The sequence below is a fragment of the Crinia signifera genome, chromosome 4, assembly GCF_055691185.1.
Source record: "Crinia signifera chromosome 4, ASM5569118v1, whole genome shotgun sequence".
Classification (NCBI taxonomy): Eukaryota; Metazoa; Chordata; class Amphibia; order Anura; family Myobatrachidae; genus Crinia; species Crinia signifera.
Window position 1 is genome coordinate 181,083,153 of NC_139220.1, and position 24,210 is coordinate 181,107,362.

At 44.6% G+C, this 24,210-nt stretch overlaps 1 protein-coding gene across 1 annotated transcript in view; it reads right to left on the reverse strand.

Moving 5' to 3' along the window:
* The window catches only part of ELAPOR2 (endosome-lysosome associated apoptosis and autophagy regulator family member 2), a 111,880-nt gene that overhangs the window by 39,842 nt on the left and 47,828 nt on the right, over positions 1-24,210 (reverse strand). The window contains exons 7-10 of the mRNA XM_083183090.1: positions 21,698-21,850; positions 17,552-17,640; positions 10,563-10,743; positions 10,188-10,316 (exon numbers count right to left, since the gene is read on the reverse strand). Of these exons, the coding sequence (XP_083039216.1) occupies positions 10,188-10,316; positions 10,563-10,743; positions 17,552-17,640; positions 21,698-21,850 (552 nt within the window). The remainder of the gene's footprint in view (positions 1-10,187; positions 10,317-10,562; positions 10,744-17,551; positions 17,641-21,697; positions 21,851-24,210) is intronic.

The window sequence follows — 24,210 nt, forward strand, 5'->3', positions numbered from 1 at the left end:
TACAGGAGGAGCAGCCTGTGGTGACCTGTTATTATTATTATTATACAGGGGGAGCAGCCTGTGGTGACCTATTATTATTATCCCCTTCCCGACATTTGACGTACATGTACGTCATGGCCGGGATGTACTTCCCGACACATGACGTACATGTACGTCATGACTTCAAAGTGCCACCGCGTCTACAGACGCGGTGACAGAGGGACGATGTCTGCTGTCCCTGACAGCAGACATCTTCCCTCATTGCCCAGGGGGGGCAGCGTAACCCCCCCCCCCCCGTTCGGCGATCGCTGTGATTGGCTGTTCAATGTGAACAGCCAATTACAGCGTTTTCTGTGTACCGGCGAATAACGTTTGCCGGTGACACAGGGATCGGTGGTGATTGGTGCTGTAAAGTACAGCACCAATCACCACCGGGTGTAAGGGTGACACTGGTGTCACCCCCACCTCACCCCACCTGCCACCAAAAGGCTGTGATTGGTCCGTCGGACCGACGGACCAATCACAGCCATTTCACCTCAAATGAGGTAACGGAGACAGCCCTGCAGCCGCCATTCCGGTCAGGAACAGCGTGCAGAGCGGTCTCCGTGCCCATCTGTGCCCTATACTGACCTGATCGTTGGTGGCATCCGTGCTACCAGCTCCTGGTGTGACTTCCTTGTGACTTCCTTGTGTTGCTGCTGCTGCTGCTGCAGCAGCGTCATTGAGGCAGAGATTTAAATTGTGTGATATTATTTTGTGCTATAATTTTGTATCTGCTCCCCCCTGCTGCCCCCCTTTTGTGCTGATCACTATAAACTGAGTGATCAGCACCTTTTTTTGGGGTGCAGGTTTTTTTTTTTTTTATATATATATACCCTGTCAGATTGCACCCACAGTTGTGTGCCTGCTGCCCCTCACTGCTAATCAGTGTTGCATCACTGTGTTGCATCACAGTGTTGCATCACTGATCAGCAGTTTGTTTTTTTTGGAGAGTGCTGTGGGGTTTTGTTTTTACACCCACGTTGCTTTTGTGGGTGTCCTGTGGCCGCTGAGCGCTGATCAGTGACGTACATCACTGAACAGCATTTTTGGCACAGGGTTGATATAATTTTTTTTCAGCAGTTTTTTTTAATTGCTTTTTTTTTGGAGAGTGCTGTGGTTTTGTTTTTTTTAATTGTTTTTACACCCACGTTGCTTTTGTGGGTGTCCTGTGGCCGCTGAGCGCTGATCAGTGACGTACATCACTGAACAGCATTTTTGGCACAGGGTTGATATAATTTTTTTTCAGCAGTTTTTTTTAATTGTTTTTTTTTTGGAGAGTGCTGTGGGTTTTTTTTTTAAATTGTTTTTACACCCACGTTGCTTTTGTGGGTGTCCTGTGGCCGCTGAGCGCTGATCAGTGACGTACATCACTGAACAGCATTTTTGGCACAGGGTTGATATAATTTTTTTTCTGCAGTTTTTTTTAATTGTTTTTTTTTGGAGAGTGCTGTGGTTTTTTTTTTTTTAATTGTTTTTACACCCACGGTGCTTTTGTGGGTGTCCTGTGCCCGCTGAGCGCTGATCAGTGACGGACGTTACTGACCAACATCTGTGCTAAATTTTTGGCGCAGGAGCTTTTTTTTTTTCTTTTAAACTTACACGTGTTAAAGCACTACATATACACTACATACCCCCCGTGTTGAAATAAAGTTTGTACCCCCCCCCCCTACACTATACACGTGTTGAAACACTACACTTAAAAATAATAAAAATGTCCCAATCATCGCAAAGACTGTTTTCAGCGGAGGAGGCATATGCCATGCTTGCCTCTGACACTGACACAGCCAGTGAAGTAAGCGATGAATTGGCATTTGTCTTAAGCTCCTCTTCCTCCTCTAGTGATGAGGGACCCCCTCAAAGACGCCCCCGTAGAGCAGCTGAGACCCCCCCCCCCAATGATTGATCTCGTATGGACCCCACCACCAGACAATTTTGAGCCCCAGGTTCCTGAGTTTTTGGCCAACCCAGGAATCCAATTTGATAGTACAGGCCTTAAAGAAATTGACTTTTTCAAAGTCTTTTTCTCTGATGATTTTATAAATTTAATGGTGGACCAAAGTAATTTATATGCCCAGCAGTTTATTGCCCAAAACCCCACGTCATCATTTGCTAGGTGGACCCCTGTAGATGCAGTAGAGATGATGACGTTTTGGGGTCTGGTGTTACATATGGGCATAGTTAAAAAGCCAGAAATTAGGCAATATTGGAGTACAGATGTTCTGTACAGCACCCCACTTCATCGTATGGCCATGACCCGGACTCGTTTTGAGACGATCCTTAAATTTTTGCATTACAACGATAATGCACAGTGCCCACCCAGAGATGATCCCACCTTTGACCGGCTATTCAAAGTCAGGCCGGTCATTGATCATTTCAGCGCCAAATTTGCTGAGATTTACATCCCCTAAAAATTCATTTGTGTGGACGAGTCACTTATACATTTTAAAGGAAGGGTTAAATTCCGCCAGTACCTTCCCAATAAGAGGGCAAGGTATGGCATAAAAATGTATAAGCTGTGCGAAAGTACCTCAGGGTACACCCACAGGTTTAGGGTATATGAAGGGAAGGACACAAGAATTGAACCACCAGAATGCCCCCCCTCCCTCGTAGGTGTTAGTGGAAATATTGTCTGGGATTTAGTGCACCCCTTCCTGGATAAAGGTTATCACCTCTATGTGGATAACTTTTACACCAGCATCCCCCTGTTTAAGGCCCTTGGTTCAAGAGGTACAGCAGCTTGCGGTACTGTGCGCAAGAACCAAAGAGGCCTCCCAAAAACGCACGTTGCCCAATTACTGAGAAAGGGTGAAAGCAGGGGAATATGCACCGAAAATATGTTGTTGGTCAAATATAAGGACAAGAGGGATGTCCTTATACTGACAACAATTCACGGAGACAGTACCACCTCTGTCCCTGTACGAGGTACCAGTACCCACACCTGAAAACCTATTTGTATCCTAGATTACAATAAGTACATGGGCGGAGTGGATCTTTCAGATCAGGTACTGAAGCCATACAGTGCCCTGCGGAAAACAAAAATATGGTACAAGAAGCTGGCCGTGTATATCATCCAGATGGCACTGTATAACGCTTACGTACTATTCCGTTCTACCAGCCAGACGGGGACATTTATGCACTTTCATGAGGAAGTCATAAAGGGCCTAATATTTGGGAACCAGCAGGCAGAGGGCCCCAGTACTTCTAGTACTGGCCCCAGTACTTCTAGTACTGGCCCCCGTATTGTATCAGGGCAGCATTTTCCAAACGAAATCCCCTCCACTGGAAAAAAGGGCAGGACACAAAAAAGGTGCAAAGTTTGCTATAAAAAGGGAATACGAAAGCAAACTATTTTCCACTGTGAAACTTGCCCCGACAAACCCGGCCTATGTATGAAGGAGTGCTTTAAAATATACCACACATCTATGGATTATTAGGTTCATCATTTCACCGTGCTTCGGGGGTCTTGCTAATGCGACATAGCACCCACCATTCATTCCACCAGAATCTATGCTGCAAAATCCAAATATCACTCCTTCCCTTCTGAGTCCTGCCATGCACCCAAATGGTATTTTTTGGTCACATATGAGGCATTGCCGTACTCGGGAGAAATTGGGGCACAGATTTTGGGGTGCTTTGTCTCCTTCATTCCTTGTGAAAATGAAAAATTTGGAGCCAGAACTGCATTTTTGTGTAAAAAAATGTAATTTTTCATTTTCACAGCCCAGTTGTACCACAATTGGTGAAACCCCTGGGGGTTAGAAATGTACACTATACCCCTAGATGAATTCCCTGAGGGGTGTAGTTTGCAAAATGGGGTCACTTGTGGGGGGGTTCCACTGTATTGGTGCTTCGGGGGTCTTGCTAATGCAACATAGCACCCACCATTCATTCCACCAGAATGTGTGCTGCAAAATCCAAATATCACTCCTTCCCTTCTGAGTCCTGCCATTTTTGGTCACATATGAGGCATTGCCGTACTCAGGAGAAATTGGCGCACAGATTTTGGGGTGCTTTGTCTCCTTCATTCCTTGTGAAAATTAAAAATTTTGAGCCAGAACTGCATTTTTGTGTAAAAAATTTAATTTTTCATTTTCACAGCCCAGTTGTACCACAATTGGTGAAACCCCTGGGGGTTAGAAATGTACACTATACCCCTAGATGAATTCCCTGAGGGGTGTAGTTTGCAAAATGGGGTCACTTGTGGGGGGGTTCCACTGTATTGGTGCTTCGGGGGTCTTGCTAATGCGACATAGCACCCACCATTCATTCCACCAGAATCTGTGCTGCAAAATCCAAAAATCACTCCTTCCCTTCTGAGTCCTGCCATGCACCCAAATGGTATTTTTTGGTCACATATGAGGCATTGCCGTACTCGGGAGAAATTGGGGCACAGATTTTGGGGTGCTTTGTCTCCTTCATTCCTTGTGAAAATGAAAAATTTTGAGCCAGAACTGCATTTTTGTGTAAAAAATGTAATTTTTCATTTTCACAGCCCAGTTGTACCACAATTGGTGAAACCCCTGGGGGTTTGAAATGTACACTATACCCCTAGATGAATTCCCTGAGGGGTGTAGTTTGCAAAATGGGGTCACTTGTGGGGGGGTTCCACTGTATTGGTGCTTCGGGGGTCTTGCTAATGCAACATAGCACCCACCATTCATTCCACCAGAATGTGTGCTGCAAAATCCAAATATCACTCCTTCCCTTCTGAGTCCTGCCATGCACCCAAATGGTATTTTTTGGTCACATATGAGGCATTGCCGTACTCGGGAGAAATTGGGGCACAGATTTTGGGGTGCTTTGTCTCCTTCATTCCTTGTGAAAATGAAAAATTTTGAGCCAGAACTGCATTTTTGTGTAAAAAAATGTAATTTTTCATTTTCACAGCCCAGTTGTACCACAATTGGTGAAACCCCTGGGGGTTTGAAATGTACACTATACCCCTAGATGAATTCCCTGAGGGGTGTAGTTTGCAAAATGGGGTCACTTGTGGGGGGGTTCCACTGTATTGGTGCTTCGGGGGTCTTGCTAATGCAACATAGCACCCACCATTCATTCCACCAGAATGTGTGCTGCAAAATCCAAATATCACTCCTTCCCTTCTGAGTCCTGCCATGCACCCAAATGGTATTTTTTGGTCACATATGAGGCATTGCCGTACTCGGGAGAAATTGGCGCACAGATTTTGGGGTGCTTTGTCTCCTTCATTCCTTGTGAAAATGAAACATTTTGAGCCAGAACTGCATTTTTGTGTAAAAAAATTTAATTTTTCATTTTCACAGCCCAGTTGTACCACAATTGGTGAAATCCCTGGGGGTTTGAAATGTACACTACACCCCTAGATGAATTCCCTGAGGGGTGTAGTTTGCAAAATGGGGTCACTTGTGGGGAAGTTCCTAACTTTTAGCATCTTATGGTGCCTAGAATCCTACATGGTGCCTAAAAAATAATCTCATAAAAAGGAGGCTCCAAAATCAAGTAGGTGCTCCTTCTATTATGAAGCCTGTGGTTTGGTCAACGTGCACACTAGGGCCACATATAGGATATTTATGAAAACAAAAGAATTGGGGGAATCCATTTTTAGTCACATTTCTCTAGTAAAATCTACTGTGTTCCTTAGAAAAATTTATTAATATTGAAAATCTGCAAAAAAAATGAAATTTTGAAATTTCACCTACACTTTGTTTTAATTCCTGTGAAACACCTAAAGGGTTAACAAACTTCCAAAATGCTGTTTTGAATACTGTGAGGGGTGCAGTTTTTGAAATGGCATTATTTATGGGGGTGTCTCACATACAAGTCCCTCAAAGTCACATCAGAACTGAACTGGTCCCTAAAAAAATCAGTGTTTGAAATTTTCTTGAAAATTTGAGAATTTGCTATTCATATTTTAAGCCTCCTAGTGTCCAAAAAAATTAAAAGGAGGTTGAAATAATGATGGAAACATAAAGTAGACATATGGTCTATGTTAGTTATTAACTATTTTGAGTGGTATGATTATTTGTCTCACAAGCAGAAAATTTAACATTTTGCAAATTGCAAAATTTTCAATTTTTTTACGACATTTTGGTATTTTTCACAAAAAAACACAGACTGTATCGACCCAAATTTACCACTAACTTGAAGTACAATGTGTCACGAGAAAACAATCTCAAAATCACTGGGATAAGTAAAAGCAAAAAAAAGTTATCCCCACTTAAGTGATACCTGTCAGATTTGAAAAAAAGGGCTCTGTCAGGAAGGCAAAAACAGGCTGCGGTGGGAAGGGGTTATATAGGAGGAGCAGCCTGTGGTGACCTGTTATTATTATTATTATACAGGGGGAGCAGCCTGTGGTGACCTGTTATTATACAGGGGGAGCAGCCTGTGGTGACCTGTTATTATTATACAGGGGGAGCAACCTGTGGTGACCTATTATTATACAGGAGGAGCAACCTGTGGTGACCTGTTATTATTATTATACAGGAGGAGCAGCCTGTGGTGACCTGTTATTATTATTATACAGGGGGAGCAGCCTGTGGTGACCTGTTATTATTATTATACAGGGGGAGCAGCCTGTGGTGACCTGTTATTATTATTATTATTATTATACAGGGGGATCAGCCTGTGGTACCTGTTATTATTATACAGGGGGAGCAGCCTGTGGTGAACTATTATTATACAGGAGGAGCAGCCTGTGGTGACCTGTTGTTATTATTATTATACAGGGGGAGCAGCCTGTGGTGACCTATTATTATATAGGAGGAGCAGCCTGTGGTGACCTGTTATTATTATACAGGGGGGAGCAGCCTGTGGTGACCTGTTATTATTATGCAGGGGGGGCAGCATGGGGTGACCTGTTATTAATATACAGGAGGAGCAGCCTGTGGTGACCTGTTATTATTATTATTATTATACAGGAGGAGCAGCCTGGGATGACCTGTTATTAATATACAGGAGGAGCAGCCTGTGGTGACCTGTTATTAATATTATTATACAGGGGGAGCAGCTTGTGGTGACCTGTTATTATTATTATACAGGGGGAGCAGCCTGTGGTGTCCTGTTATTATTATTATACAGGGGGAGCAGCCTGTGGTGTCCTGTTATTATTATTATACAGGGGGAGCAGCCTGTGGTGACCTGTTATTATTATTATACAGGGGGATCAGCCTGTTGTACCTGTTATTATTATACAGGGGGAGCAGCCTGTGGTGAACTATTATTATACAGGAGGAGCAGCCTGTGATGACCTGTTGTTATTATTATTATTATTATTATTATTATTATTATTATTATTATTATACAGGGGGAGCAGCCTGTGGTGACCTGTTATTATTATACAGGGGGGAGCAGCCTGTGGTGACCTGTTATTATTATACAGGGGGAGTAGCATGGGGTGACCTGTTATTAATATACAGGAGGAGCAGCCTGTGGTGACCTGTTATTATTATTATTATTATACAGGAGGAGCAGCCTGGGGTGACCTGTTATTAATATACAGGAGGAGCAGCCTGTGGTGACCTGTTATTAATATTATTATACAGGAGGAGCAGCCTGTGGTGACCTGTTATTATTATTATTATACAGGGGGAGCAGCCTGTGGTGACCTGTTATTATTATACAGGGGGAGCAGCCTGTGGTGTCCTATTCTTTTGATACAGGCAAACAGCTTGTACTGTCCTATTCTATTTTTATACAGGGGAGCAGCTTGTGATGTCCTGTTCTTTTTATGCAGGGGGAGCAGCCTGTAGTGCCCTGGTATTATTATAGATGATGAGCAGCTTTTGGTGTCCTACTGTTATTATATAGGGGGAGCAGGTTTTTTTTTTTTTTCCCAACCCTCAGCCGCCACCCACCTCACCTCTGAAGGGGCAAATGTTTTAAGTTTCGTTTTTGTTTTTTGACCATGGGTGACGATCTTAGCTCTGCCCTCTTACTTAATTATTCTCCACCCACTAACGGCAATGTGTTATTTTTTTGGGGGGAGGGGGGCTCCCCCGGGTCACCGCCACCTCGCCGCCGGTCCCCGCCACACTCTCCCACCAGTCAGATGTAGCGCCGCTCACCAATGGGGGTGGTCTGGCGGGCCCCGGTGGATGAGCGGCGCTACATCTGTACAAAGCAAACGGATACGGCCGTGCTGCTGTGCATAGGCCGTATCATAGTCAGTGAAACTTGCTTGTGTGTGGCTGTTGTGCTGCAAGTGATAGCTGAGCTCATTCAAGTATCTACAGTATAATCAACTCCAGGCCTAATCTTTTTTTATTAATACAGATTTTTTAAACAAAAAACTCCATTTAACGATGCACTGTTACTTATGGGCCATTGCTCTGGACTTGCCCCCCAGGCTAAAAGTTGCCAGCCAGCCCCTGCATACTATGCTGGTTGATCGGGAACCAGCTACTGTTTAGTTATTTTTTTTTTGTACTGATTCCACTACGTTAGATGACTACTGTTTGGATATTACTATCCAAGCCTCCTCTACTCTCATATAAACAAGCAAACATAGGGGTAGATGTATGAAGCAGTGATTGGGGAGAAGTGAACCAGAGGAGAAGTGGCCCATGGCAACCAATCATCTGCTCTGTATAATTTTATATTATGCAAATTATAGATGTTACTTCAGTGCTGATTGGTTGCCATGGCCACTTCTCCTCTGGCTGACTTCTCCTCTCTTATAACTGCTTCATACATCTACCCCATAATATGATAGGAGCTGGTTGGCTGGTACTTTATTTTTCTCCACCTTATAACTTTTTAAAGCTTAATACATCTATCATATGTGAGCAAAGTCTCGCAGGTCCCTAAAGGTGCCTATACATGGGTCATTGTATGGGTGTGATGCGCTGTGCACTCCTCTGTACATTCCATTGCCCAGCAGATCAGTATGTGCTGCCTGTACTTTTTGAACTAGATTGCATTTATGTATTCCAAACACAAGATGCTTTACTAGATGCAATGAGATCTAGTTCAAAACGCACAGTGCGCTGAGAATGGGCACCTTAACAGATTTTCTGGAGTGGAGGTCAGAAAGTGAATAAGAAAATAAATGGGTCAGGATGCCCAGTGGCATAGGGCCAGATGCACTGTGATAAAATGGAAAGTGATAAACCACCAGCCAATCAGCTGCTGCCTGACATTTTTCAAACACAGTCTGTGACATGGCAGTTAGGAGCTGATTGGCTGGCTGTTTATCACTCTCCTTTTTATCACTTTCGAAGCTTAGTGCATCTGGCCCATAAAGACTGTTCATAAGAGAAATAGAAGAAGGAGAGATGACTATTTTCCTTACAGTACAGTTGACCATTGATAACTTTGTGAGGTCAGGAGCCTTACCTAAATCATTCCTTTTGAACACTTTGAGAAGCTGCCAGAATTTGAACTCTAAACACTGACCCTAATTGTCTTTTTTACTTGGGACACTAAATATTAGCACTATAATGTCTTATTAACCTTATTTATTTATTATTAACAGTTTCTTATATAGCGCACACATATCCCACAGCGCTTTATAGAGAATATGTGAACATTCACATCAGTCCCTGCCCCAGTGGAGCTTGCGATCTATATTCCCTACCACATGTACATGCACATACAGACATTCTAGGGTTAATTTGTTGGGAGCTAATTAACCTACCAGTATATTTATGGAGTGTGAAGGAAACCAGAGTACCCGGAGGAAACCCACGCAAGTACGGGGAGAATATACAAACTCCACAGCCGTGGTGGGAATCAAACCTATGACCTCAATGCTGTGGGGCAGTAATGCTAACCATTACGCCATACGTACTGCCCCATATAGACCTTATAGACCTTATATAACCTTATAGAGCTGATTAGTCCTAAAGAGGGATATTTAAATTGTGTGTTACTTTGTTTTATTTGTAAAGCTAGTTCAAATAAAAGCAGTTGTAAAAAAATAAAATAAAGGATTTACCAAATTATTTATTTTACATGTGCATCAAACAGTGCTGTTGCTACTTGTTCAAATAAATAATAAGGATTATCCAGCAGGGGGAGACATTATACTGGAAATGATGCCCAGACCTTCTCCATGGCTCTTCTCTATCTGTTTACAGTGGACAATAAAGCTCAGGACTGCCTAATCTTCCTTCATTGATTAGTGATAAGCTATTCCATATATATAGTGCATATACAAAAGGTGCGTGTTCTTAGCCGCTGCTTACCATTCATTCCATCGCACTTGGAATTTCCTACATTGAAGCAGGAAGTCTTCATATTGCCGGGGAGGATGTTCCACCACTTATACTCATAGCCGAGAATCGGCTCTGTTCCAGCGGGACACTGTTTACACTCTACAGGAAAAATGAACATAAAAAGTCACAATATGGTTTGACAAAATAAGCCTAATTTTGAGCTTGAATCTTAGCATCAGCAATGTCTCCCGTGAGAGTGAAACAATTCTTCCTTGCATTTAGATTTAATTGAAATATATACTCAGAAGTGTAATAAAATTGGGACTGCACTTTTGCACTTTTATGCCTCCCGGGATTTGTTACATGTTTTTTGGCCAATGTCACTAAGCACAATAATCCTCTTACCCTGTATTCCATCAGAAAATGTACCAAATGGACAGGGAGAACAGGCAGATGTTCCATTGCTGTAAAAGCCTGGATTGCAGGGTGGGCAGTTTTCCTTCTGCCCAGATGCTGGAAGCTGGATAGCATTGGTCAGATCTTCTTTGCAAATCTTCGGCTCAATCCATTTATACAAAATCTGTGTCTGAACGAGAGACACACAAAAAAATACACATAAAATGTATATAGTATGTATATCTGTGTAATACTGCTTTCACATTGCAGAAATGGGTAATGACACGGTATTCTTAAATGGGACTTTAAAACGGGTCTGAGCCTTGAGACCTTTCACATTGCAGGTGAAAACCGTTTTAAAAATCATTTAATACCATTCAAACATTCAACCCGTTTAACCCCCAAGGGACACGTTTCAAGCCATTGAAATAGAGCTGTTCAAACTGCCAAAAAAACGGCTTTAAAACGTGTAGGACTGCTTTTTAACCGTGTTGAAATACCGGTTAACTTTAACCGGTAAATCAACTCTGGCACTTTCACATTGCAGCCTTAAACGTTTTAAAATGAAAAAAAAAACGGCAATATACCGTTTTAAAAGTGCGATGTGAAAGGGGTATAACATGGTTTACAGGATTCAATTATTGTTTATATTATTTTTACATTTAAAACATTCGCTACCTCTGTCAAAGTAATCACAATCTGAACGTAATGTTACACAAAACAGTCATCTATAATCAGGGCTACTTTTGAGCCGGAACGGTCCGGAACACCGTTCCTGAAGGTCATATTAAAAATGACGTCATCAGGAACGGCGTTCCGGAACCTGATCCAGGACGCCCAGCACCGTCAGCCGATTGCCTGCCCGCTCCCCCCGCTCTCTGTTCTGCTGCTCCCCCTGCTCGCTGTTTACCGGCGTATACTACAGGAGAGAGACGTGCTGCTAGGTAACATACACGTCTCACGCTGGACCGCTAGCCAATGGGCGCCTGCAGTCCAGCAGCCAATCAACTGGTGGCTGCTGGACCGGGAGCGCCTATTGGCTAGCGGTCCAGCAAGAGATGTGAATTTTACGCCTCTCTCCTCAGTCAGCAGAAGCTCCGGCGGCAGCGGTCCTTAGCGCGGGGAAGCTGCCACTTTTAGAAGAGGCAGCCGCAGCACTGAGTGGGTGATCTGAAGTCCCGGTGGCAGGGGCCCTTGGCGGGGGAACAGAGGAGGCGGCAGCAGCAGCACTGAGCGGGGGAGGAGAAAACCCAGCGGCAGCGGCCTTGAACTTGGGAGCATGGACCAGGTCTCCTCTGGAGGTACTGTTGAGTAGATCCAAATGTAAAGGTTCACATTTTACTGTATGTGGAGGAAGTGCAGATAGGGTATATTAGAATGTACAATATGTCTTTCACAGACTGGCTCTCCCTCTCCCCCTCAGCACCCTCCTTTATCTCTCTCTCCCACTGTATATTTTCCCCCCACCTCAGTGCCTCTTCTTTCTTTTCCTCCTCCTCCTCAATCCCTCCTCACTTTTTCTCCATCTATGCTCCCACTCCATATCCATCTCTTCTTTTTCCCTTCTCCCTTGCTCCCCCCCTCTCCCCTGCGCTCCCTCACTTTCCCTCCTCTCTTTCTCTCCATCTATGCACCCCAAACCCCCTCCATCTCCTTCCTCTCCCCCCCCCCCATCCTCCTACACCTCTTACCTCTCACTCTTGTGCTCCCTTACTTACTTTCTTTCCTCTCTTTTTCTCGATCCTGTGCTCCCCCTCCATTTACCCCACTCTCTATACTCTGCTCTCTATTTCTCCCTCCTGTGCTTGCCCCATCTCCACTCCTTCCACTCTCCATTAAGCTTAAGCTCCCCTTCTCTCCTTTTTTTTCCTCCATCCTGTGCTGTGTTTGCCGCTCACTCTTTCTTCTGCCTCCTAAGGGGCATTATAGTGACAATTAGGGGGAGGGGGGCCCTTTCCAGATTTTGCTATGCTACCCTCATGGGTTTATTAATAACTTGCCTGGTTAGAGATAATAAATCGAGGCTGAGTGGAAGAGAGGTGCATGCTGCAAGATATGTCATTAAATATAATGCCAGGGATTTTGCTGCTGGTGATGAATCGGAACATACTGTAGGAGTAGATGCTAAATGGCATATGCGACTTGATGGCAGCAAAAATTGTATATGTATAATGGGCATCACGGTGTGTGGCATATGTATAATGGGCATCACGGTGTGTGGCATATGTATAATGGGCATCACGGTGTGTGACATATGTATAATGGGCATCACGGTGTGTGACATATGTATAAGGGAGCATCACGGTGTGGGGCATATGTATAATGGGCATCATGGTGTGTGGCATATGTATAATGGGCATCATGGTGTGTGGTATATGTATAATGGAGCATCACGGTGTGTGGCATATGTATAATGGGAATCTCTGTGTGTGGCATATGTATAATGGAGCATCACGGTGTGTGGCATATGTATAATGGAGCATCACGGTGTGTGGCATATGTATAATAAGCGTGACGGAGTGAGGAATTATGTTTTTCTTTTTTTATGTAATGCCCCACCCCTTTTGTAGCTCCTCCCACATCACCGCCCACTTTTTGCCCCCGCCCACAGTTCCTGAACCTATTTTTCTACAAAAATAGCACTGTCTATAATCACCTAGAACCCTTTGCAATGTACACTATAAAATAATAGGAAGCAGAAATGTATGTTGTTTACTGCAAAAATATCAATAAAAAGGAACACATAAGAGATAATATACAACATACAATATATAAGCAATATGTAAAATATTATAAATATGTTAGTACATTAAACAGCTTTAGAACATGAGACCTTGCAGAGATTGCTATATAAGGTGTTCACAAAACTTACACATTTCACATATGTTTTCTCATTTCTGCAAACTTATTTGATTTTTATATCTCTATATAGGCAGTCTGCAAATACATTACTATTTTTTTAACTGAATTTCATATCTATATTAATAAAAGACACTAAAGAGACAGTCACATAAATGAACTGCATACAGCTTTCTGCATTGGCGTATGACAGGGGTAGCCAACTCCAGTCCTCGAGAGCTACCAACAGTTAACATTTTTTAGCTCACCTCGCAGGTGCACAGGTGCACTCATTACTGACTGACACGTTTGAAAAGATCCACAGGTGGAGCTAATTACTTCTGTGAGGAGACATGGAAAATGTTAACTGTTGGTAGCTCTTGAGGACTGGAGTTGGCTACCAACTGGCGTATGACAACTGAGTAATGACCTTTGTGAGTGTTAAACTTTGTGAATATCACTTTTATGAGGCAGCTTTAATTGCATCTATAAATGCAGAATCAGTAGCACACAATAACCTCCGCCCAAATATACACCACAAAGGGACTCTTCGCTTTAAAACCATCGAAAGCAGAAGGAATGAGAGTAAAGAAAGTGTGGTAGGTATAAAGGTGCCCATACACGTTACAATTATTGCATACAATATTGTATACAATATCACATCTCATCGCATCTCGGTTTTGCGATGAGATGAGATCTAGTACAAAAAGTATGTGCAGCACATACTTTTTGTACTAGATCTCTTCTCATCGCAAAACCGAAAATTGATGAGATGCGATATTGTATACAATATTGTATGCAATAATTGTAACGTGTATGGGCACCTTAAGTCAATTGAGTAATAAGTAATTGATAATAAAGATTGTAGTAATACTCCACAATGCTGACTTCTCTCACCCCTGTGCTGAGCAGTTTTGGAAATTATCATATTGCAACATCAATATCATGAATATATCTGTACAGTATCTACACACATTACAAATAACTTTTTCAGAAGACTTTCCAATTTTCAGAAAATAGTGTTGGATTTCTTTATACGGCAAATGGAATATACCTCAAATGGCCAAAATAAAAAAAGTGTTTTGTATTTAACCTACAATAAAGTGAACTACAAGCAAATGTGTATACCTCCCAAACTGCAGGGGTAACACTGGTTGCTGGTCCAGGATCAAATCAAATTATTTATGGTCCATGTGATAGGAAAAACCAGTGCTGACTGCTGCAAAATATATGATATGTAAAAACAAAAGCAGAACCCTGTTCACCACCCCATAACTGAATCTAACGATGACAGGCAAGCAGAACTAATTATTTTCTAAAGCTGTGTACACACGAGGGCGATAGGGGCTGAAATCGCTGGGAATATGGTCGCTGGGGACCATATTGCCAGTGAAGGGAGTGTGCCCCGGCGATATATCGCCGGGTGCGTGCTCCCATTTTCAGCCCCATTGTAATCGCTGGTCGCAGGAGCTTGCTCCTGCGACCAGCTGATTACCTCTGTGGCTCCCCCGGCAGAGGTTCCCTTTCATAAGCGACCATCTCTGCTCGCTGATGAAAAGGAGACACTGGGCAATATATTGCTCAGCAATGTATTGCTAGCAATATATTGCTGAGCAATATATCTCCCCCGTGTGTACGGGGCTTTAGAAACATTGGGTTTAGGGATCCCATGGGAAAAAATGCTAATGGTCTATGGCATGGGTCCTCAAACTGCGGCCCTCCAGATGTTGTGAAACTACAAATCCCAGCATGCCTTGCCACAGTTTTGCTATAATGGAGTGTTAAAACTGTGGCAAGGCATGCTGGGATTTGTAGTTTCACAACATCTGGAGGGCCGCAGTTTGAGGACCCATGGTCTATGGTATCGGGACTGAATAAAGTTAGAAAACCACTGAAAATGCTAAACACATTTTTTTTAACTCATTTGAATGAAACAGATAAAATGTGTAGGAATAATTTGGGTACTCTTTACCTAGAAGGGCACCCACGATTTTGATCGTGGGCATCGTTAGTAAAAAATCGCGGGCATCGCATGCACTAAAAAATCGCATGCGATGCGACCGACGCGATGCCCGCGATTTCCCATAGGGAACAATGTCAATTGTCCCAATTGACCCGATTTTCCTGTTCAATGTCTCAATTGACCCGATTTTTCCATAGGAAACAATGTTAAATGGCCCACAGAGGCCAAATAGGCACCCTGAAGTGTGAAATGGCCCCCACAATTGTTAACGCCACCCCACGATCAACGTCAACCCGAAGCGTGGCGAGCGGAGCGAGCCTGCGAGGGGCGGCGGTACGCGTCCTACGACCTTTTCATACCCCCACTATCCACGTCGGCGTGGAGTTGAGAATAGAAAGTGTGGCGAGCACAGCGAGCCACCGAGCCTGAAGCGTGGCGAGCGCAGCGAGCCCCGCGAGGGGGCGCGGACAGCTGTGAAGCCCGCGAGGGGACGCGTATACCTGTGAAGGTGTCCGCGTTCCCTCGCGGGGCTCGCTGCGCTCGCCACGCTTCGGGCGCTGTGGCTCGCTGCGCTCGCCACACTTTCTATTCTCAACTCCACGCCGACGTGGATAGTGGGGGTATGAAAAGGTCGTAGGACGCGTACCGCCGCCCCTCACGGGCTTGCTGCGCTCGCCACGCTTCAGGTTGACATTGATCGTGGGGTGGCGTTAACAATTGTGGGGGCCATTTCACACTTCAGGGTGCCTATTTGGCCTCTGTGGCCCATTTAACATTGTTTCCTATGGAAAAATCGGGTCAATTGAGACATTAAACAGGAAAATCGGGTCAATTGGGACATTTAACATTGTTCCCTATGGGAAATCGCGGGCATCGCGTCGGTCGCATCGCACCCGATTTTTTAGTGCATGCGATGGCCGCGATGGGCGCCCTTCTAGGTAAAGAGTAACATAATTTGGTAGCCCAGCAATCTTTTAAAAAATGAGAGTAACTGCATTATAAGACAGTTCATTTGTGTTTACTGTTGACATCCGGGTGAGATCCGGGCATTAGAATCCTCCATCTCTGAACATCTAGCATTTTCCTGTAGTGGTTATAAAAACCACCAGATAATAATAATAATAATAACTATTCAGGAACCATATCAATAAAAATTTACTTTTAAATGAGGTTAACACGGAGTCTGTGTGTGTCAGGTTTTGGCATTTTGAGTTCACTGCAGTCCCCATTAACTGGCACTTTATTCTGTGGCTGTGGTATGTAGTCATAATGTTGATGTTGACAGCGAAAATGTCAACACTTATAATGTTGACATGGACCAATGAGGACATTGTGATTATGTCGTCATTCTGATGTAGAGTTTTTCCTCTATTTGAACGCCTGCAGTATTAGGCAGAATAGGGCTCATCACTGCCAGTTTTAATGTATGAGTCCCACGTGTCCTTGCCATTAAAGGAGTTGAGAGAAGCAATATTTTATTTATAGCTGGTGAGGTGATCATGTGTTTAAAGGCATATGCAGGGCCGGCGCCACCACTAGGAAAATCTAGGCATTTGCCTAGGGCGCCAGCCACTGGAGGGCGGCACTTCGCCCCTCGCCTCGAGGCTGCAGGGGTGTCCGTGCCGGGTACCTGCGGCACTGTGTGATCTGGCGGCGGGGTCACCGCAGTGATGCGCGCTATCCGGCAGCCAGGCGGCGGCGCGGGAAGCGCTGCTGGGTTTGAAAACATTCTGCATGCTGATTGGCTGAGATTCAGCCAATCAGCGTGCGGCGAGTTTTCAAACCCATCAGCGCTTCCCACGCCGCCGCCTGGCTGCCGGATAGCGCGCATCACTGCAGGGACCCCGCCGCCAGATCACACAGTGCCGCAGGTACCCCCCCCCCCCCCCCCCCCCGTAGGCACCGGGGCGCCCCACCCCCCCTCTCCTGGGGCGCTCCGGTGCCTTGCACCGGCCCTGGGCATATGGGAATAAACCAGTGTCAAGAGACTGTTTAATGAGGTGAGATACCTACATGCATGCAGTGAGGGGGAGGGAGTAGGGAAGATAAGGTCCATTACTGTTGAGGATGATGGAATGAGTTTACTAAAATGAGCGCTTTCACTTTTGACCACTGTTAGGGAGAGAATATACTGAGAAATAATTGCTGAGTGCAGAAGAAGTTTTGTGAGTTTAACCATTTAAGTGTAAGAAATTACCTTTCCTTCACTGTCACAGGCTGTGTGTATTTGGAAAAAATCTTTGGCTGTGCATGGAGGACGTACTATACATCTACTAGATCCTTCATCTGAAACATAAAAATACATACTGATTACTTAAAATTGCAGCTAGAGATATTATATGGTGATAGCTTTTATGTTTATTATATCATTTGCAATGCAAAACCATGCCTTGTAAAAAGAGTTTGTCCGTCATTTTGCATGGCGGACAAACTCTGTGGCTGTTACATTTGCCCACTAGTTCCAGTTGATAGGTTAACAGGCAATAGGTCAACAGTTAATAGGTTGACCAATATTGGTCAACAGCCAATAGGTCGACACATGAAGAAGGTCAACATGCAATATGTTGACACTGACTAATGGTCAACATAAGCAACGGTCCACATAAAAATGACACTTGAAAAAGTCAACATTAGTTTTTCACCTTTTTTTGTCATTGGATGGATAGAGCACAATGCTGAGAATTCAGTTCTTTACGAGCCAACCTGAATCAGGGCCTATATTACAAGTCCAGAAATAATTACGCATAAAACATTTCTGAAATTGGAGCCCCAATAACCTTTATCATTCATAGTGCACTGCATTTATCTCCTGAAGCAGTTGTTCAATCTGAGGGGAGCATAACCATTGGCTTCTAGAAAATAAGACTGTAGCTGGCACCGTGTAGGTTTTGGAATTTTCTCCTTTAAGTAACATTACAATATTTTCTTGGCTGTGTATCATCAATAACTTTTACTAACTCAGACAGGGCAGCCGAGAGGGGGGGGGGGGGGGGGGGTACTAATTACCTGGGCCTGGCCTGACTCCTCCCTTCCCCCTCCGTCCCTCCCAAGTAGCAACAGTATCACACACTTCTACAGCATGTGCTGTGCTGATAGCAAGCTCAGCATGAGCATCTCACTGACAGTGTGTGAGCTCATGCTGAGCCTACTGTCAGCACAGCACATGCTGTAGGTGTGTGCTGCTGCTGCTGCTGAGTTTAGAGTTTTTAGAGTTTTCTTCGTGGCCTAAGTGCGGGAGATGACCACAACTTCCTCTCGGCTGCCCTGAACTCAGGGTTTTAAGGCAAATGGACTCGGCAACTTGCATAGTCACCAAGCCCTTCGCACGTAGCAATGCGGCCTGGGGGGGCGGAGTTGGGTTGCACCCATGGTAATGCCCAGCGATTGTGGGCGGGAGGAGTTGATCCGGGGGTGGGTGGCTGATGTCACAAGACATCAGCCGCCCACCCAGTCTTCAGCCGGAAGCCCGCAAATATAAGTCAGTCTCCACTGACTTATATTTGCGTGTCCTGAAGAAATCAGTCGATGGTCGCTGATGGTCGAATGATTACTCATGTGTCTTCGTGAGGCATCTCCTTGCATGGTTGCGAGGGGAGGCGATTCGGCAGGCGATGGGGCATCACAGCTTACCGAGTCAACCAGAACAAGGGCCTCTATACCTTTTCTGATTAATTTCAGAATAGCGTCATTGTTCAGTGGGGTGTTAAACTACTGTTATATAGTACTTAAGCAGCTTTTGGCTGCAGTATCCAATCTGTAAGGCAATACCTTAGTCTCCCACCCTATGTGCATGTATCAGCCAACATCTCTGTACCTATGAATTATAGTTTTCACTGTCCTCTAAGGCTCAGGAGCTGAAATGTGTGACTGTGATGTTGGGATGTGCTGGGTGATTTTCTACAGACATCCTCCCAATGACTGCTTAGCTGTCCTGTAGAAAAGATTGATTTTTTGATTACATCTGTTTCACTGTCCCCTGAGGAGGCTGCCGGATCCCTGCTATTTGTGAAGGGGAGAGCCTGTTCTCCATGGGCTGCTCGTCTGTGGAGCAAGAGTCATTTCTCCCATGTCATCCTCTCACTTAGGGGCAGATTTATTAAGCTCGGTGAAGTGATAAAGTGTCTGGTTTTAATCACCGGCCGATCAGCTCCTACCTGTCATTTTTCAAACCAAACTTGTAACTTCACAGTTAGGAGCTGATTGTCCGGTGATAAAAACCAGACACTTTGGGGGAAATTTACTAATATGAAAAACCTAGTTTTTCGTATTAGTATTTCCCCTACGACTGCATACGACTGTTTCAGTCGTATGCAAAGTCGTGTTCCGGAGGGGAAATTACAAAGCAGTCATATACGACTGCTTTGTAACCCTCCGATGTCGTATTCATTCGTATTAGCTGGCCATATATACGGCCGCTAATACGAATTTTTCTGGCAGTCTGCACGGATCAGTCAGATCTGTGCAGGCTGCAGTGTGTAAAAAAAAATAGAAAAAAGAAAGTATAAAAAAAAAACGGCGTGGGGTCCCCCCCCCCCCACAGCTGTAACCAGCACCAGGCTGAAAGAGCCGGGGCCGGTAAATAAAAATCAGGGAACCCGACAAATAGGGGTTCCCCGATTTTTAACAACCAGCCCCAGGCTCCAGGTCCGGTGCTGGTTCCCAAAATACGAGGGACAAAATGACTAGGGGTCCCCCGTATTTTAAGAACCAGCCCCAGGCCAAACCAGCCAGCAGGGTAATGCCACAGCCGGGGGGAGACTTTTTATACAAGTCCCCCCGGCCAAAGCATTCAGCCCTACCGACCAGTCAGCCTGGCCAGGGGCCCTGGGGGAGTGGGGACCCCCCAAATAAAGGGGTCCCCCCCCTCCAGGACTTACCTGACCAGGCTGAAGCCTGGTGCTGTCCCCGGTGGCCCTGTGCGGTGGCCACCGGGCTGATCTTGGTGTAAAAAATAGAACAATAAACTATTGTTTTTAACTGTGGAACTATGAGTCCCAGCAAGCCTCCCCTGCAAGCTGGGACTTGGTGAACCACAAGTCCCAGCCTGCGGGGCATTAAAGGGCCCGCTGGGTCTTGTAGTTCCACAGTAAAAAAAATTGTTAAATAAATACACACTGACACCTGAAAAATAAAAGTTTAATACATACATTACACACACACTGATACTTACCTATCTTGATCCCGTAGGTAGGTCCCAGAGTCTTGATCCGGTGCCTTGTCCTGGTTCCGGATCATGTCGTCTTTCTTCACCATGTCGATCTTCATGTCGGCGTCAGGTCTGGGTTCGAAGAAATCCATGGTGGACCTGTGGAAGGAAATCCAACTCACCCAGGTCCTCCATGGAAGTTCTTCTGGCTTGGTCCGACGTTGTCCAGGCATTCTTCCATCTTCTTCCATCTTCTGGCGTCTTATTCACGCTGCCGGCGACTCCAGCAAAGCTCCCCGACTGTCAGAGCCGCAGAGATGTTTCCTCCTCGGCGTCTGGACTAAGAATGAATTCTGGCCAATCAGGAGCCGCCTAGCGGCCAATCAGGAGCCCGGAAAGTCGGCTCCTGATTGGTGCAGGCTAAAGGCAAATACGACAGGAACATCAAGGTGTATCAAGGTGTATTTTCCTGTCGTATTTGCGTGCCTGTTTTACACTAATTAGCAGCCGTATTATCAGTACGGCTGCTTAGTACATCAGGAACCACCATTCTTTTGAATGGTGATTCCTGCCCATCCTCCCATGCTGAAGTTGCTGCAGGGACAGGTTTATTTACCTGCCTGTCCATCAGGTATGTGGAGTCTGTGCAGCATCTCTGTTGGGGGGGGGCATGGACACATAGTATAGTGTGAGGAACATTACAGTGTGTGCGTATAGTGTAAGGGGCATCACAGTGTGCGGCGTATAGTGTAATAAGCATTACGTTGTGTTCCATGTAGCATAATGGGCATTATGGTGTGTGGTGTTTAGTGTGAGGGGCATTATGGTGTTTGGCATAATGTGTTGCATAATGTGTAAGTGGAATTACGGCATTTGGAATATAGTGTAAGTGGCATTACGGTGTGGCGTAATGTGTACAGGGCATTATGGGGGTGGTGGGGGCACCCAAAACTATTTTGGCTTGGGGGAGCAAAACTTATAGTTACGCCACTGAGCACAGGAGGCCATGTGGGCACAATGGTACAGTACATAGCTGGGGTATTACACCTAGATGCATCAACAGCAGTAGAAGTTTGGTCATCAACTTCAAACACCTCTTCTTGGAAACTTCTATATACTACTTCCAAGACACCACCTGCACCTCCTATATAGGTTCATTTAGCATACATAAACAGCAAAGTGATAATCAGAGCTTACCTGAATATTGTGTCTCCAAATTACATGGAGTGCATTTGTTGGCTCCTCTATCAGAATATGTGTTCCGGGGACATATCTTGCAAAAGGAGGATCCTGGTTGATCACTGTATGTGCCAGGTTTGCAAGGAAAACACTCTGATGTGTAGGCAACACCTGTAAAAGAGCATTGTAGTAATCTTTAGCATCTATGGGTAAAATTCAAGCTGCCACTAGTTGCCATCAAAGCAATTCAAATGTTGCTGCGCTCGTGTGCGCACAGACACCACCCCTGACATTACTGTAATGTTGTTCCACCATTTTGACGTACTGGTAACTATTTTTCAATAAAAAGCTAATTTGTCCTTAAGAAATCAACAACCAGTGATTAATATCAAATAGTAAAATCAATCATCTATATTGCTTGGGAATGTTGAATAAATTATCATAAGGTGATTTGTTGCTGGCCTGAAAAATGAATTAAATGGATATTGCAGCTCCTGGTTCAGCCCTTAGTTGAATATTGATGCCGTAGTCGATGCAAAGAAATCTCCCATGAAATGTAACCGGTTAAGGGGGTTATTCTATTTAATTTGCATATTGTTCGTTCCCATGAAACCGCTGGGCATGGTAATCGGCCCAAGCTCCTGATGAAGACGCGAGCCAGCGTCGAAACGCGTTGAGCAGTATCCAGCACCTCTCCACCGCACCTAACTGCCATTTGCACATTACCAAGGACTGCACTATATCCCACACTTTAATCTGGACCGGTTCACCATTCGCTTCCAGGATCTCCTCCATACAGCAGATATCAGCAGTGTCATGCCAGGTATTTACATACCAAAAGGACTGCCATAACAAAAACCTGCTTGGATTACCTGGACATACTGGGCATTCATCCGGATTGGGACACTACATATGCAGCCAGACCACTAAGGAGACCTTCTTTTTCCCCCCGTCTCCCCTTGGTAAATATATTGGGGCCAATATTGTGGAGATACTCACATCAGAGAGCCTCTGTTCTATTATATGTTTTAATCTATTTTATATTGTTATGCATTATTATGAGAGCTCTCATTAAATTACCTTTTTATTAATAAATGTTATGAATATTTACATGTGGTAGTGTATACTTTTTTCAGAATTACCTAGCGCTGTACATCCACCCACTTTTTTTGCATATATACTATTGGGAGATTTACACACTCGCTGTACAGCAGCTTTGGCCGTGCCTGTGGTTCCATTTTCTTTTTTTCTGCATCACCAGATGTCAGCTGCCCGCCCGCTTCCTGGCGAATGTGCTGGCATATCTAGGTGACCTGAGAGTCACATTAGATATGCGTGCACTCACCACATAATTTGATGGTCGGCGATCATTGAATGATGTGGGTGTTTCCACATAGCCTGCGAATGGTTGTTTATGGTAAACATCCACTCGCAAACAGTGCGAACGGACGCGGTGTGCGAGGGGGGGTGGGCATACCAGCATTTGTTGGGAGGCGTCTGGGGGACTCGCAAGGCTGCAAATTCGCAGCGTTGTGAATCAACCAGAATAACCCCCTTAGTGTAATGAGAGAAAGATGTAAGTAGTAAAAGAGCATTAGATACAGTTAGTTTTGCATGTGTAACTCCTTTGAGGGGGAGATATACTAATCATTGGAGAGAGATAAGGTGGAGAGAGATAGTACGGCCTAACTGTCACACTGCAGGCTGTATTTGAACAATGTCAGTTAGAAGCTGCTTGGATATTTTGGGGCTAATTCTTATTTGTACATTTGCAATTTTCTAAGCTAATGTTAGCAAGAGGAACTGCTATCCAGATATGAAAACGCACCAGCCTGAGAAATTACACACTCTTTCGCAGGCTATACACAAAAATGAGGAATATCTAACTTTTTAGACCCATGGCTATGCGGGAGCAATGCGGGTGCCATGTGTTTGCACGTAGGAGATTGCAGCCGACACCATCAAAAAATTCCAAGCACTTTCTGTTATCACCTACAAACACATTCTATCAATCACGTCTCCATGAAATCCTCATTGTGAGCGACACCACATCAGCACCTTGCACGCGCATTGCAATTGCAGCAAATACTCAGTCATTGAATACAAACTTGAATTAGAGCCTTCGGGCAGCCTTAAACAATTATAAAGTGCAGTACCAGCCATAAATGACAATGCGATTCAAGAATGACAACCAGGAGCTGGTTGATTGCCAGTTTATCACTCTTCACTTTATCACTTTTCAAGGCTAAGTACATTTGGCAAATAATTTCTCTCCACTTTATCGCTGCCCACTTTATTTATTAAGTTGTATGCACTGGAACAGAAGACTTTGGGGAGTATTAAAGTTTGGAGAGAGATAAACTGGAGAGAAATTAAGTACCAACCAATCAGCTGCTGTCAGTTTACAGGCTGTGGTGTAGATGCCCAATGCTGTTATAGCTCTTACTACTTCACCTTTTTACCGAGGTGAAGCAGGAAGCCGTATCTCATCTCAGGCACCGGAGTGTAGGAGTGGCACCTGTGCCTGCTGC